A 16,036-nucleotide genomic window follows, 5' to 3' on the forward strand; every position below is an offset into this window, starting at 1 on the left:
GAATTCAACTTACAAATAGCCTATACACACATAAGAAGGGAGTTCAGTATCAACTTCTCATTTCTCTTTTGGCTACACTCATCTGGACTTCTTTGTTTATCTCTATTATGTCCCCAGGACCCAGTTACCTTGCCCACTACCCCACTCTACCTTTTTAGCTTCTTTTTTGTCTGTTCTCTTCTCTAGTTTGATTATAAACTCCTTGAGGGCAAGGACTGTTTTTCTTTTTTCTTTTTTTCTGTGTTTATATTCTCAATGCTTACTATAGAGCCTAGCACATAATAGGTGTTTAAAAATGTTTCTTAATAAATACTTATTGGCTAATTTTTTCTCCCACAAGACAATAGGCCACTTTAAAGCTCTATCAACTATATTTCAACAGGAAATGAAAGTCCAGAAACCCTGCCCCTAATTCCTTATTTCTCCAATACAGAACACACGTGGAGTGATGGATTTGAAGGGTTGTCTCAATGTTTATGTTTATATCCTTAGTTCCTTGCAGGGGGCACATAGTAGGCACCTGATAAATATCTGCTGAATCAGTGTCATTTCCATGGTCACTCTGCATAACAGAAATTCACTGAAATGCTAGCATGCTACCTGGGGTGATTTAACATTAAATAGCTTCCTCAGTTGTTGTGGTTCAGTTGTTTTTCAGATGTTTCAGACTCTTTGTGACACCCTTTGGGGATTGCTTGGCAGAGACACTGGAGTGGTTTGCCATTTTCTTCTCCAGCCCATTTTACAGATGAGGAAACTAAGGCAAACAAGGTTAAGTGACTTGCCCAGGGTGACACAGCTAGGAAGCGTCTGAGGCCAGATTTGTACTAAGGAAGATGTTTTCCTGACTCCAGGTCCAGCACTCTATCCACTGTGCCATCTAGCTACCACTATGAATCAATTATCAAGCATTTATTAAGCACTTCTCATCTTCTAGGCACCGGGAATATAAATATAGCCCCTGCCTTCAGGAAGCTGACATTCTTCTGGGGGTGACAGAACATGTTCAAAGACAAGTAGTGTAGGCTACAGATAAAGCAAATTAATGGGGATGAGGTACCAATGACCGAGAGAAATAAGAACTTTTTTTTAATGAGGTAGCACTGTAGTTGAGGTTGGAAAGGAAGTAGAGGTGAGGAGCAAGAGCATTTGAGATATAAGGGGTGGCCTCTACAGGACTGTGAAATTGGAAGACCGAAGGCCATGCACAAAGAGTGGGAAGTGGGCCAGCTTGGCTGGAGCACAGAGCACGGGAGGATCAGTAATGTAACACAGTCCTGGAGACACAGCCATGTTGGAAAAGATTTAGAATGCAAAAAGACAGAGTTTGTATTTTACCTTAAAGGCAATGGGGAACTGCCAGTGGGGAACCCTGCTTTGAGCAGTGAATTGCCTTGGTCAGTTAGGAATATGAGTTTGGGCCTGAGGCCTGAACAGAAAGGGCAAACTTAAAGAGTTAGTGGAAGTAATACGGAGAGAGAATTGATTTGTGATTTCACTGCTAGAAGGAACTCTTTGGTGAATCAACTTCCCCTACCAGTGCAGGCTAGCACCTATTCTGTAACTTGTAGAGAGTTGTCTAGAGACATGAGAAGTTAAGTGACTTGTCCATGGTCACACAATCATTATGTATCAGGGCAGAACTTGAAAGAAGATCTTCCTGGCACTTTTGGACAGATTGAATTTGAGATATCTCTGGAGTAGAGAAATCCATCAGACATAACTTTTAGAGGTATGATAAGAATATACATAACTTGGAGCTTATCATGTCACACAGGAAAGGATATTCCTTGTTCTCAGTCCAAGGTCTGCACCTGATTCTCTATATGACTTCAGTAAGGAATTTCATCTCTCTAGAGAATTCAATGCCATCGGGTGTGTGTGTGTGTGTGTGTGTGTGTGTGTGTGTGTTTGTCCTTCATTTTTAAAGAGGACCATGACATCAGGGAGGTGGTGACATGACTTACAATTGGCTTTGATTTGAGGGAGGGAGGGCTGTGCTCACTTTCTCCTCCAGAGCCATCTGGGTCCAGTGGCCAGTTATCATTCAGGATCACTGGAGATGGCCCAGGATGCAGTGGGAGACCCTGGCCATTTTAAGCTAAGGTCATTTCAAGTGCTCACTTTGAGTGAGGCAATGCCCATTCAGTGAATAGGCCTCTTTAAGAAGTGAATCAAGGGATGGTAGCATGGTGGCAGGAGAAGCTTGCCCTTTACTTCCCAGCCTGGGAGATCTTGGGAACTGGTGAGTAAATATTTGCTCAGTCTTGGGATTATGTAGGAAAGGAAAGATGCTGAAAGATTCCAGTCTCTGAGACTGCTCCTCTTCAGCATTAGGGCTGTTCATCTAATCCTAAGATGCACTTCAGCTTGGCTGGGAAAGCACATGACCCAGCACAATGGCATTTCCAAAGAGTGCTAGGAAGATTGCAAAAATAAGGTTGGACTGACTTGCAGCCAATTCCAACACTTGAAAGCTATACGAGGATGGGATCTGTGATGGAATGTGGGAGGCGATAAGTTTCTTAGTGATGAGAATGTGGGATGATCACATCATCTATCTCATGTGAGGAAACTGGCACAGAGGGTCTTCCATATATACATACATGTAAATACGTATTAAACATATGTGCATGTGCATGCATGGATATGTATTGTGTGTATAATCTCCATAGTATGTCTCCCAGCTGTTATCATAGATAGTGATAATGCCACTTAGTTCTGCTACTGGGGTTTAGGTCCTTATTTTTAGATTCCCTCTATGGCTTTCTGATTGGAAATATATTAGTTGCCAGGAGACTATGATGTCATTGGCATGGGAGGGACTTCCCAAAGTCATATTCAAAAAGCATTAGAAATTTTCCACCTGTTGAAAAAATATGTGTTATGTGAGGGTCTTACTTCAGACCCTCAGGTGGAAACTGGCAGAAAAAGGAAGACTGAGATACCTGGGTTTTAGAGTGAAGTGGAAGGACTGGATTAAGTGTCAGGAGGCTTAGGATATGGAGTTGGTTCTATTATCTACCAGCTATATGACCTTGGAAAAATCACAGTCTCTTTGAGCCGATGTCCTCAACTGTAAAATGAAACGTTTAGCATGGATGATGTCCAAAACACCTTATAGCTTTAACAGTCTATTTTCTCTTTCCTTCTAAGTGTTCCCAAGTCTTGGTTGATTTTTAATGCTTAGGTGGAATAGGATTCCAGTTTCTCCAAGAGATGTCCTTTCAAAGGAAGGGGTCAGAGACAGGTAACAGGTAAGCAGACAAGCAGGACTGGGAACTTGGTGAGGAAGGACTTTACTTCTGGACTATACTTTCCTCTAGGTTTCTAAGACTGAACATGCGAACTGACTTTTGGGCACGGTGAAAAACCCATCTGTTTAGTCTGGCATTTTCCTGATGGCGTGGGAGAATCAGCAAGCTGAGTCCCACAAACGGAAGTTTTAAATGCTATAATTTTTGCTCCATATGGGGGCCAAGATTCTCTACAATGGGTTCATTAGAAATTGATTAAACACAGACATTTCTACCTTCATCTAATCCTAAGAGACATATAGATCCTCAGTGATCATATAGGCAGCTTGTCATATAGGTAGTCAAGTGGTTAGAGCACTGAACTCCGAGTCAGGAAAAAAACTAAATCTGAATTCTGCCTCATACTAGTAAGGTGACCCTGGGCAAGTCACTTAAGTTTTAAATTCCCAATTTCCTCATCTGTAAAATGGGGACAGCAAAAATACTGCATGACAACCTTGTGAGAATCAAGTAATATTTTATGTAACTAACACATATGTGTGTATACATTTTTGCAAACTTTAAAGTGCTAGATAAATGTTATAGATGATGATGATGAGGAGGAGGAAGAGGAGGAGGATGAGGATGATGGTGATGATGATAGCCACTTCCTACCCAAAGTATAAACATCCTATATAACATCATCACCTCTCTATTCACAAAATTATACCTACCTCGCAGTGTCCAAAGCTCTTTGGTTTTCCCACATTCTGTTTCTGGGAAAGGCCCTCATAGAATCAAAACATGATAGTATGGAAGTCACCTTAGAACTAACTCACTGAACCCATACCTGAAACAAAAATCCCCCCACATAATTTATCTCCAGTGAGGAGGATCCCACTATCAGCCACAGTAGCCCATTCTATATTTGGTAGTTCTAGTCATTGTCAAGTTATTCCTTATATAGATTTGAAATCAACCCATCTGAAACTTATACCCACTCCACCTTGTTCTGCCCTTTGGGGACAAGCACAAAATGTGTAATCTTTTTTATACTTGATAGTCTCTTAAGTGTTTCAACACAAAGACCATGTTCTCCCTAAGTCTTCTCTTCTGTAGGCAAAGAAATCCTTAGTGGGTCTTAGCCAATCCTCATATGGCATGAACTCAAGGCCCTTCCTCACCCTGTTAAGCCTCCTCTGGACAAGTTCCAACTTAGCCATGTTCTTCTTCAAATGACATGCCCAGAACATCCATCCTTACATCTATAGATACACATCCATACACACATATGTATATGTATATAAAGAGTTAGTATAGTAAAACTTTACCAAAATTGAAATAGATCCTGATGTGCCAATCAAATAACCTCCTCCAAAAAGACAGCTATGGAGTTTAATGGATAGAGTGCTGGCCCAGAACTTAGGAAGTGTTTGAATCTGACCTCACTTATTAGTTGGATGACCAAGGGCAATTCATTTAACCTCATCCAGTATCAAGTTCGTCATCAGCAAAATTAGGATAAGAATAACACCTATCTCCCAGGGTTGGCATGGGGATAAAATGATATAACATTTGTCACATGCTTCACAAATTTTACAGTGTTGTATAAATGCTAAGTATCATCATCATCATCATCATCATCATCATCATCATCATCATCAGAAAGGGAAATGGGGTCATCTGGTGTGATCTATCCTTGATAAAATTACACTGGCTTTTAGTGGTAACTACTTCCTTGTCTACATGTTCATCAACCACCCATTAGAAATATGTTCTAGAACTCTGGAAGGAATCAAAATCAAAAGGAAGGAGAGTTTCAAAGAAAGGAAACTTTAACAAGTCAGAGAACGTTCTGACCTCTGACTGGAGGGCAGAGCCATGAGTTCCAATAACTCCATCTAAGGAGGAAGACTAATACAACCTTCTCATTTCTCATTTGGCTATACCCATCTTGACTTCTTTTGGCCATCTCCATCATGCCTCCATGGCCCAGTTACCTTGGCCACTCTTTCACCCCACCTTTGTGTGTCCTCTTCTCCCATTAGATTGTAACCTCCTTGAGGGCAGGGATTGTCTTTCTTTTTTGTAAGCCTCAAGGTTTACCACACTGCCTGGCACATAGTAGGTCCTTAATAAATGTTTATTGACTGACTGTGTCTCCTTCAAGTCCACAGGCTGCTTTCAAACTGTATTAATTGTATTTCAATAAAAGCTTACTATTTAGTAAGTCATTGTTTTAGTGTCCTAGTCAGGCAATTAGTCAGTTGATTAGTATTAATTAAGCACTTACTATATGCTGAGTACTCTGCAAAGCACTACCAATCTAAAGAAAGGGGGAAAAACTCCCAACTTTCAAGGATCTCAGTCTAATGGGGAAGACACCATATTAAAACACAAAGAAACAGACAACAAGCAAAACTATGTACAACCTAGATACAGTCAGGGAAAAACTGAGGAGTCTCAGAAGCAAGACACTAAAGTTAAGGAGGTCTGAGACAGTTTTCTCAAAGGAGGGATTGTAGGTGAGACTTGAAGGAAGCTAAAGAAGCTAGGGGATAGAGAGGAAGAGGGCAAGACTGAGGAATAAAGGGTAGCCAGAGAAAATGAATGGAGGATAGTGGAGGAGTATTATGCACAAGGAACAGCAAGAAGGCCAGTGTTACTGTATGGCAAAGTATATTGAGAGGAGTATTAGGATTATAGAAGCAGATATCAAAGGGACTCTAGAGGCTAGCTAGCCCAATGACTTCAATTTTGTATATGAGAACTGTATAACTGTATAAGGGAATTGCACTAGACACAATAAATCCCAGCTACCCCAAGTCAACGTCTCTGCTCTTACAGCCTCAGTTTATAGCCTATTACATAGAGAAACAAGTTGTGTTCCCAAACACAGATGCCTACAATTGGTAGATTTTATTCTCTTTCCTTTGTGAAAATTGAAACAATATTAACTCTTCTCTAATCCTTACGCTCCCCTCCCATTAAAATCCATGTGAGTGAATGGGGAAAAAATGAGAAGCAGCATGGCATACTGGATATGGTGCTAGGTTTGAAGTTGGAGGATCATGGTTCAAATCTTGACTTTGCCACATTTCTCTCTGTGTAACCATGGACAGGTCATTCAACCATTCTAGGCCTTAGCACCAGCTCTATAAAATGAAAGGGTTGGACTAAATGGCCTCTAAGCCCTCTTCCAGTCCTAAATCTATGATCCTATGTTCCTGGGACAATGGACACAGAGAGATACTTAACTTTATCCTTACTCCTAGAGATAACATAAAATCTTCCATTCTGGTGCCACCTTATGCTACTCAACCCATAGTGTTTAGAAATCTTACCTTATCAAGGTAATCAAAGACTAAAGAGAGTAATGTTTTGTTATAGAGAAAACATGTGGGAATCCTGCCCAAGTGACCTATGTGACTCCAAATATCTAGGCTCTCTTAAGTTCAGGAATCACTAAATAAGAGTTGAATTTGTGATCTTTTTGAAAGCTGATTGGCTTTATGATGGCCTAGGAAAACTGGATGCCAAATGTGGTGGTGATGTGAACATCTGGCCTAGGGCTAGAAGCATTATGTATACCAAGTCTGTGGCTAGGTTATGATCCTAAATATTAAGCCAAATTGTTCAGTGGCTCAGCTCTCTGATGACAACTTATATATTCAACGGTCCCCAAGGAAGTATGGGAGATTTAGAAGTAATGGCCCAAGCATGAGTGATTGGTAGAGGCATGACATCTCTGACAGTTACCCGCTTCCCGGTGCTCCTGCCTACCAGTTTCCGGGTCACATTGATGTTCACAGGGATCCAGGAGCCGCCGGGCACAAAGATCCATGGCCCAGGGCCCACTGGAGTTCTGTTGTGAGAAGAGTACCACTTGGGCAGGATTCAGCCAATCACTGGCATCCAGTTGGCTGCCCTCCAGTAAGATAAAGCGGCTCCCTGTAAAGAAGAGGGGAACAAAACAAAGACACAAAAAATGCACTGAAGATGCACCTGAGACGATCTGAGGATCAGCCTCAAACCATGGTATCATCCCCATTCACTTTTATATAACTCCTAAGTCTGAAACCCAGTGATGAGCTAAGCCAGGCTGAAGCTTTACCTCAGCTCACTTTGTGTGTCCAGCTGGGTGGGGCATTTAGGAATTTTATTACATGATAACCACTAGTCTGCAATCCATTCTCCTTCCAGTGGAAGGAAAACTAAATGTAAGCTTTGAGTAATTATGCTAGAGATAAGCGAAGGGAACAGAGTTGAGGATGAGATAAAAAGATGAGCTAGCTTATGGTGCCTTGCCAGAAGATTTTGAAGGATCAATTTAGTCTCTTTAAGAAGACATCATAATGCAATAGAAAGAGTCTTGGACTTAGGGTCAGGGAAAAGACGTGGATTTGAATACTGACTCTGCCATTTCTAGCTGTGTGACCAATGGGCCTCAGCTTCGTAATGTGTAAAAATAAGGAATTTGTACTCAATGGTTTCTAAGGTCCATTCTAGCTGTAAATTAATGATCTTATTAACAGAATGACTTACTAGTGGAGCTTTGGAAACCTCGAAAAAGAGATACAAATATTTCATCAGTGGCAGCTCCTTTGGAAGTGATTATGGAGTCTGGGGATAGCCAGAGGCAAAAAGTCCATATTGGTAATCATTACTGGCCATGGGTACTGTAATTGCTCATTGATGATCTAAGCTATCCCCACCTCTCATGAGGCTCTCAGTTTCTCTTTTTTTTCTTTTTTTTTTCTTGGTGGCAATCAGAGTTAAGTGACTTGCTCAGAGTCACATAGCTAATAAGTGTCTTGATCCAGATTTGAACTCAGATCCTCCTGACTCCATGGCTGATGTGCTACCCACTGAACCACCTAGCTGCCCTGAGGTTCCCAATTTCAAAGAAAGAAAATATTTTCACTTCACAGAGATATTTGTGGCATTAAAAATTTAAGATACTCTCAGATATAGGCATCTCTCTTATTGGCAGGTGATGCCTTTTGGGGCTATATTAACTTTATTTCAATGAGAGCACACCATTGAGTAAGTCAGAGTTCAATTCATTTGACCTTAGAGACAAGCTAACCCAATAAAGTCATTTTACAGAAATGGATAGTAAGAGTCAGTGGTTAAGTGATGTGTACAAGGTCACAGGGGTAGTAATGGGCAGTAAGTTTACACCTAAGCCTAGTTACCCCAAGTTAACCGCTCCCCTCTTGTAGCATGACTATATTAGCCCGTTATACCTAAAATAATTTTTCTTCCTTAAATATATGTTCATAAGAACCAAATAAAAAGGAGCAACAAAACTATTGACTTATTTTCTTTTAAACTTATTTGGTTTCGTCTTTTAGATTTTACCTGGTTTCTTTTAGGCTAACTGCCTGACTTTCTTCAATTTGTTTTGGTTCCCTTAAGCCTCTATACCTTTGGGTATTTACTTATTAATATGCCAACATATCAAGACCATGTGATTACGTCAGTATAAAAACTACTGTTTTGGGAAGTACCTTCACTAATGCTGGTTGTGTCCTATCTTTAACTGAGTGTCTTAGAAATTTGCCCAAGGTTCAGAACAGTTCAGTCATTCACTCATGGTCAAATGCCTATTTAGTGTGAGAGGTGCAATTTGAACCCAGAGCTTCCTGACTGCAAGTCCAGGACTCAATCCTTATTCCACATTGTCTCTTAAGGTCATTAATACAGAATGTAATATTCTATGATTTCTGTCCCTCCCCTTGGCTGTGTCTAGAAAATCAATTTGTGGAGCAAGGAGTAGGCCTCATGCATGGGAGGATGGGCTCACCATCTGCGATCAGGTGCTCAGGGACGTGCAGGGTGATTTTGACAATGAGTGGGCAGCTCATGTGGGATGAGCAGACGAGGCCAATGACACAGCTGGTGATGCTGATGAGTGTCAGCGTGGTTTTGTTCACAGGACTTCTTGGAGAACCCACTGCAAACCAGACAAAAGAAGGAACAAATGGTAAAGAGCCCAGGGACCTGATCCTAACTGATGGATCCCCCACCTTTTGCCCACCTCTCCAGCCCACAATACCCACAAAAGGCCAGCACCCAGGACACTTAGCTTACTGCAGCAGGGGCCATCCCTTCTGGATGGCACTTCTATCTCCCTCACCCTGAGTGACCACTCTCTTTTCAAGTAGCATTATGAAGGAAGTGGGAATGTAGAAAGCTTGGAACTAACTATATAACCTCATCCCCTGGTACTGCGCTTTGGGTGGTCCAACATTACATCCCTTGAGGAGATGAGGCACCAAAAGATCTGGGAAGGAAGGATTCTCTTCATCTAACGAGCTTTTGCTCCAAAGTTTAAGTGGTGAATTCTGCCCAACTGATCTGGGGCAGGGGCAGGGTGGGGGTGGGGTAGGGGTGGGAATAGCTCAATCCTGGTAGATGGTGGAACAGTTACAAATAAGAGAAAAGCCACATACAGACTTGATAGTACTGGCTGCCCAGGATCAGGAATGACAGAGAGGATATTTACCAGAAATTCTAAAACATAAAGGTGAAATGGCTGAATGAAGGTTCAAGGAAGTATTTTTTAGTAAGCACAGACATTCCTTACTTGAATATGTAACTGAAATTTGCATGTGTATCCAATGTTCTCAAAAGGAAGCAGGTTTCTATTGGGTTATATACATACATTATATAATAATTTTAACATATAAAATATAAAGAGACATATATGTATTTTCAAAATCAGAGATTTTTTTAAACTTCCATTTTAATGGTCCCTAACATCCCAGTATATTCCCCCTTACCTATAATGTCTCATAGAATTATTAAAACCAAAAGCCAATTTTATTTACCAGGAGAGGTTCATATTTAAAAGGAATTTTTCAGCTCATCTCTTCATGATTTCTCATTATGAATTTTCTTACATAGGGTTTCAAGAACACCTATACAGTTAAGGAGAACACTTGATTCTCATTGATGGGCTGAGATTTACATTTTATACAGATAAAAGGGCTATAGATAAATATTTATATCTCTATCTACATATTTGAATATATACAAATTTGTTTATATGTATATACTTGTGTAAATATTTATTCAATAAAGCTATTTAATACACACTATTAAAATAAGCTACTATGCTGCGTACACTATCATCCATTTACAAATTTTAAAAGCACCATATATTAAATAGCTATTTGTATATGTACTATATATGCATACATATATGCATATTATATATTTATATCGTGTTTGATCATAAAACAATCCTGCTACTCCCAGAAGGCCAGACAAAGATTCATCTCATCGAGAAATACTTTCAATTAAGTTAAGATTTCTTGTGCGCCATTCTCTAGGAGAAATGATCTTCTGATATCATTTCTAGGTTTGATATCTTCTCCCCCTGAAGAGGAAAACTTCATTATGGTATATGCAAGACCCTTCCCTATAGAATGTAACTTTGACACGTGATTTTTTCTCATTCCCAGACACCTAGGAGAATGTGGATTGGAGATGTTCTATTACTGATCTTACTATTCCAATTTCCCTCTGGGATAGAGACTGGAGCAGAGGAGGTCTCTAGGACAAGACACTTGAGTGACAGAGCTGTCATTAGCAGTTTTGGAACTAGGAGCACACAAACTAATAGCTATGGGAGAAGAAGACTTTGTGTCACCATCCTACAAGAATAAGGGTGACTCAACATAATCTAATGGTGGAGAAACAAAAACCTCAGCCACCCAAGGCTCTTGTCATGAAGACTGCCATATGGGAAGCATAGAAACAGATAACTTGCTGTCATAAAGTCTATTCCCCCTAAATTTCAGTGCCCTGGAATAAAGTCCTAATTATACCAGCCTAGTTACAACTATAGGGATGAGGTTTTCTAAGTACTGAAATAATTGTTGGCATACACCTCAGCTAGGGCTGCACTCCTATATAAAGTACACAGCTTGGGATAGACACAAAACCCAAGAGACATACACATGAAATATCTCATCTAACACTCCTCTCCAGAAAGTATAATCTACCCTCCTCCTTTGTTGTGCCCCCTCCTTTGTCACCCCAGTGAGACCTCTAATACCTCTGCTCCTCCTCCTGCTGCGGGAGGGATCTGTGTAAAAAGTCAGCTGGGGGTCATTATCAGCTTCTGTGCCCGAATCTCCTTCAGGGTTCAGGAAGGCAGATCCAGCTGTAATGAAAAGAAATACATCAAGAAAAGCAGCAGTAGCCCAAGAAACAACACCCTCCCCCTCCAGTCTAAAATTCCATCAAGCTTTGTCTAGCTTTCCTTTCCCAACTCATTCTGAACAACTATGGGTTCAGCCAGGGGTGATGTGGAAGGAGTGTGCCAGTAAAAGTTTAATACACAGCATTCCAGAGGGGAAAGAAAAGTATGTTTGTGTGTATTCCATAGCTATGTATCTACATCTATATTTCACATATACGAGTGTGTGTGTGTATACAAATACACACAGAGAGGAAACATGTTTAAATTTGACCCGCTTTATGAATATTTCCCCCATCGCTTTCTTAAGGTTAGACAATCAACAAAACAATAAATCAAGTCATAGTTTGGAGCATTTGCTGATTCCTGTGGTGTAGTCACATTGAAAATTTAACAACTGGCTCTCAAAAACCTGTACAAAATGGCTCCCAGAACACCACTGCTTGGTCATGTACAAACTTGTAGAAATATTGTAGAATGTTGGATATACCACATGGCCCTCCCTGTATTAAGGAAACAAGAACAGGAGCTCAGGACCTGAGTTCTAGATCCATTCTAGGAGAGGTGATGAGAAAATTTCAACTCCATTGAGTTCAACAAACATTTATCACATGCCTACTATATGTCAGGTACTATGATAGGCTTTTGGGGATACAGAAGCAGTGTAGAGTATATGAAAAATAAATGCAAAGTAATGGGAAGGTGCAGCTCTAGATAAGATCTGTTTGGAAAGGACAGGGCACAGGCAAGATTGTTCCCATCATAATGACTCGTTGTTTAGAGAAGACTTCAGCAATGTCCTCATGATGCCACACCATGAAGTCATCCCAGGGGGAAAGAAACCTTATGGACTAAACCACTTTTTTAACCCCACAGATGGGAGCTAATTTGTCTTCTAATTATTTTGTAATTCCCCCGAGCTTTAGAGCTGGAAGAAATCTTAGAGAATACCTAATTCTACACCCCTCAATTTTACAGATTAGGAAATTAAGTCCCAGAGATAGGAAGTAACTTCCCTAAGGGAGCAGGTTGTAAAGCCAGAATTTGAATCCACAACCCCCAGCTCCAAATCCAGTATTTTTTCTGCATCATCATATGGCTGTCATCATTTTTATATAGTCTAATCATAAAAGCTATGCGGATAGGGATTCCTAACATATAGCATGGACCACTAGAATTCACCCTATCCATCTCCCTATCTAAGTCATCAATAAGGACCTCAAAGATAGATTGAAGCAAAGTGGAAGACAGCACCCTCCCATTAAATGGTAAAGTGGAAAGAGGTCTGGATTTAGAATCAGGAGACCAGGGCTCAAACTCTGACTCTATTTTTTTTTAGTTATATGTTCTTAGGTAAGTCACAACCTGGTGGACTTTTGGTTTCCTTATTTATAAACTAGAGATAGTGATGCCCACATAAACTACTCTGCCTCACAGTCTTGTGAGAAAAAAATTGGCAGACCTTAAAGCATTATGCAAATGTGAGTCATTCTCTATGTTGATACAAGAAAATTAGGTTTTAGTGGGTATATGATAAGATAGCCTCCTCTCCTTCCTGTATTACCTTGAAGCTCACAAATCTTCCCCCAAGCTGCTAATAGATCAACAAACAGACAGACTCATCTCTGGGGGCACCCAAACATACCTCGAGCTTTGTTATTGATCCGTTTCCTCTGGTTGCTAGAGGTGTGGGACAGTAAGGTTGCCTGTTGGTGATTGGCATCCACAGGGCTGGTGGCGATGATGTTGTCTTTGTATTTGTTCATCAGGGACAGCTTGGCATTGTCGCTTCCTGAGCAAGGAGAATCAAAGGCATCGACTTTCATAGGAAAGACCAAAAAAGCATAAGAGAGCATAGAAATTCACTTGTACAAATTAGTAAGTTTCAGATATTGTTTAAGTACAAAACATTTAGAGAAAGCAGATGCTTACTTCGTTGCTGCAAGGACTTGTGGTTTCATTAGTGTTGGGATGCCCTCTACAAATTCCTACTAAACTTTAGTAGGAATCTTCTTAAGCTGATGTGGCCAAAAAAGCTCATCCCTTGGTGGCCAGTATTCTGGTGATGAGACTTAGCAGGCAGCAGTGGGGTAATGGATAGAGCACTGAACTTGGAGTTAGAAGGCCTGAGTTTGAGTCCAACCTCAGATTCTTAATATTTCTATGACTCTGGGCAAATCCTGCCACTTCCCTTCACCTCAGCTTCTTCATCTGTAAGATGAGGTTGAACTCAATGATTTTAAGGTCCCTTTCAGATTTATATCTATAATTCTATGATCCTCTCCAATCCTAACTGGTCCTAGAATAGTCCTTGGACAGAAAGCAAACATTTATTAAGTTCTTTCCCCACCCACACCCAACCTGGCTCCAATGTGGAAGGACTTTTGCCAGATGCTGGAGTTACAAAGACCAAAAATTAAAGTTAATGCCCTCAAGGAGCTTATGTTCTAACAGGGAATGTATGCATATAACTTAGTGTGTGTGTGTGTGTGCACACGTGTGCGCATGTGTGTGTGCGTGTGTGATTGGTAGTGGGGAGACATAAGTAGCTAAGGGGAATCAAGAAAAGCTTCATGTAGAAAGTGACACTTTAGTTGAGTTTTAAAGGAAATAATTAATTTCAAAGTGGGGAAGGGATATGCAGAGGAATTACATTTCAAGTTTAGAAGATAGCCGGTGAAAAGACATTAAGACCAGAAATGGAATGTCATATAGGAAGAATACCAAAAATACCAAGAGTATAGAAGGAATGTAATGTATAATGAGACTAGAAAGGTTAGTTGGAAAAAGGTTGTAAAAGACTCTAAACTCAAAAGAGAGGAGTGTATATTTGATCGCAGAAGTAAGAGGGTTCACAACATGGTTCATTGGGTAAGTATGGTTGGCAAAATGGCCAGACCTGAGCTTTGGGGAAACTACTTTGATAACTAACAGAAGATGGACTGAAGAGGGAAGAGACGTAAACCAAGTAAACTGATAAAAAGTCTAGGAAATAGGTAATGAGGGCTTGAAGTAGGGAGAGTAGTGAGAAGAGGATGAACATGAGAGACATTTTATTACTAGAAGTGACAAGATTTGGCAACTGATTGAATATGCGGGGTGAGGGAGAACGAAGAGGTGCAGATGATACAGAGGTTGTGAACCTCTAAGACTAGAAGAATGGTGGTGTCCCCCCAAAATAGAGTTATGCTTTAGATATTTGAAAGGGATACTGGATATCCAGCTCGAAATGTTTCAGAGGCATTTGGTAATTAGGGATTGGAGGTTGGGGGACGGAATAGGACTTGATGGATAGATTTTGGAGTCATCTCCTTAGTGATAGAGGTCATCAAGGGAAACGCAGAGATCATTCTTGCATGTGTGCCTGAAGGCCATCTCTCTTGCTTGGCCCAATTTGGAGGACTTCTACTCCATCAGAGCAGATTTCAGTTCTGCCATATTGGGTCATCAAAACGGGACTTTGGGGTGGTGCACTATAAAGAATGGAGAGTGAAGCCTTTAAGGTGGGATGATGAAGATGGAAATTTGTTACTGGATAAGGACCTGGAAAGGTATAACATCAAAATACTTGGGTTTATACCCTGGGTCAGCTATCCACTACTCCTATGATCTTGGAAGAATTACTTAACATCTCCAGAACTCAGTTTCCTCATCTTTAAATTGGACTAGATACTCTCCAAAATCCTGTAATCTTGTAAGACCTAAAATTCCTTTCAATTAAATGTGGCATAATGAATAGAGCATTGGTTGTAGCATCCTAGAAGATCTGGGTTTGAATTCATCTCACTTATTAGCTGTTTGACTTAAAACAAGTCATTTAGCTTCCCTAAACCTTAGTTTTCTCATACGTAATATGGGCATAAATAACTTGACTCAGTGCTTTGTAATCCTTAAAGTGCTATGTGAGTTAGTATCATTGTTAACATTAAACATCAGTCCCGTGCTTAGAATCGTAGTAAGCACTCTTGGATACAGAAGATGTATGAGACATCCTCGCTACCTTCATTCAGCTTTTTAAGATTAAAATCTCACTGGGGAAAGAAGACTTGCACACATAAAGCAATAAGGAAATACAGCAGACAATATGTAAAGTGAAAAGCTCTCAGCAGCTTTCCTAACAGAAAATCTAGACAGTCCCTTGGGGCTTATTGTCCTAAGAATTGACCTGCAGGGAATTTATTGTTTCTGGAGATACATAAGAGCTATGGATAAAAGAAAATAAAGTAGAGGAAGGGAAGGAAAAAGTGAAATCTGCTCTTTTTGAGTTCTGCATCTATTTGAGTTCTTTGAGCCTCATCATATCCCAAACACTTAATTTCTAAGCTTCAGCTATCCAATATTTCCACAGAAGACAAATGTTGACATGTATCAAGCTGATACCTTTAACTCATTATTCTTCCTATGGAAAACAATATCCCTTGGGTCACAGATCAAAGAATAAGAAGGTATGTGAATACCACAAGAGAAGCTATGGTAATTTATATAAAACAGAAGCCCAGAGTTGGAAGGGACCTTAGAGGTCACTGGGTCAAACCTGAACCTAATCAGAAATCCTGTCTATCTCATATTCAGCAAGAGGTCATGCAGC

General features: G+C 40.4%; 1 protein-coding gene across 1 annotated transcript in view; it reads right to left on the reverse strand.

Annotated features, from left to right (window-relative positions):
- ASTN1 (astrotactin 1) overlaps positions 1-16,036 on the reverse strand; it is a 280,910-nt gene that overhangs the window by 216,872 nt on the left and 48,002 nt on the right. The window contains exons 3-6 of the mRNA XM_036755883.1: positions 13,094-13,240; positions 11,305-11,412; positions 9,046-9,195; positions 7,020-7,187 (exon numbers count right to left, since the gene is read on the reverse strand). Coding sequence (XP_036611778.1) covers positions 7,020-7,187; positions 9,046-9,195; positions 11,305-11,412; positions 13,094-13,240 — 573 coding nt within the window. The remainder of the gene's footprint in view (positions 1-7,019; positions 7,188-9,045; positions 9,196-11,304; positions 11,413-13,093; positions 13,241-16,036) is intronic.

Source organism: Trichosurus vulpecula, chromosome 4, assembly GCF_011100635.1.
Source record: "Trichosurus vulpecula isolate mTriVul1 chromosome 4, mTriVul1.pri, whole genome shotgun sequence".
Classification (NCBI taxonomy): domain Eukaryota; kingdom Metazoa; phylum Chordata; class Mammalia; order Diprotodontia; family Phalangeridae; genus Trichosurus; species Trichosurus vulpecula.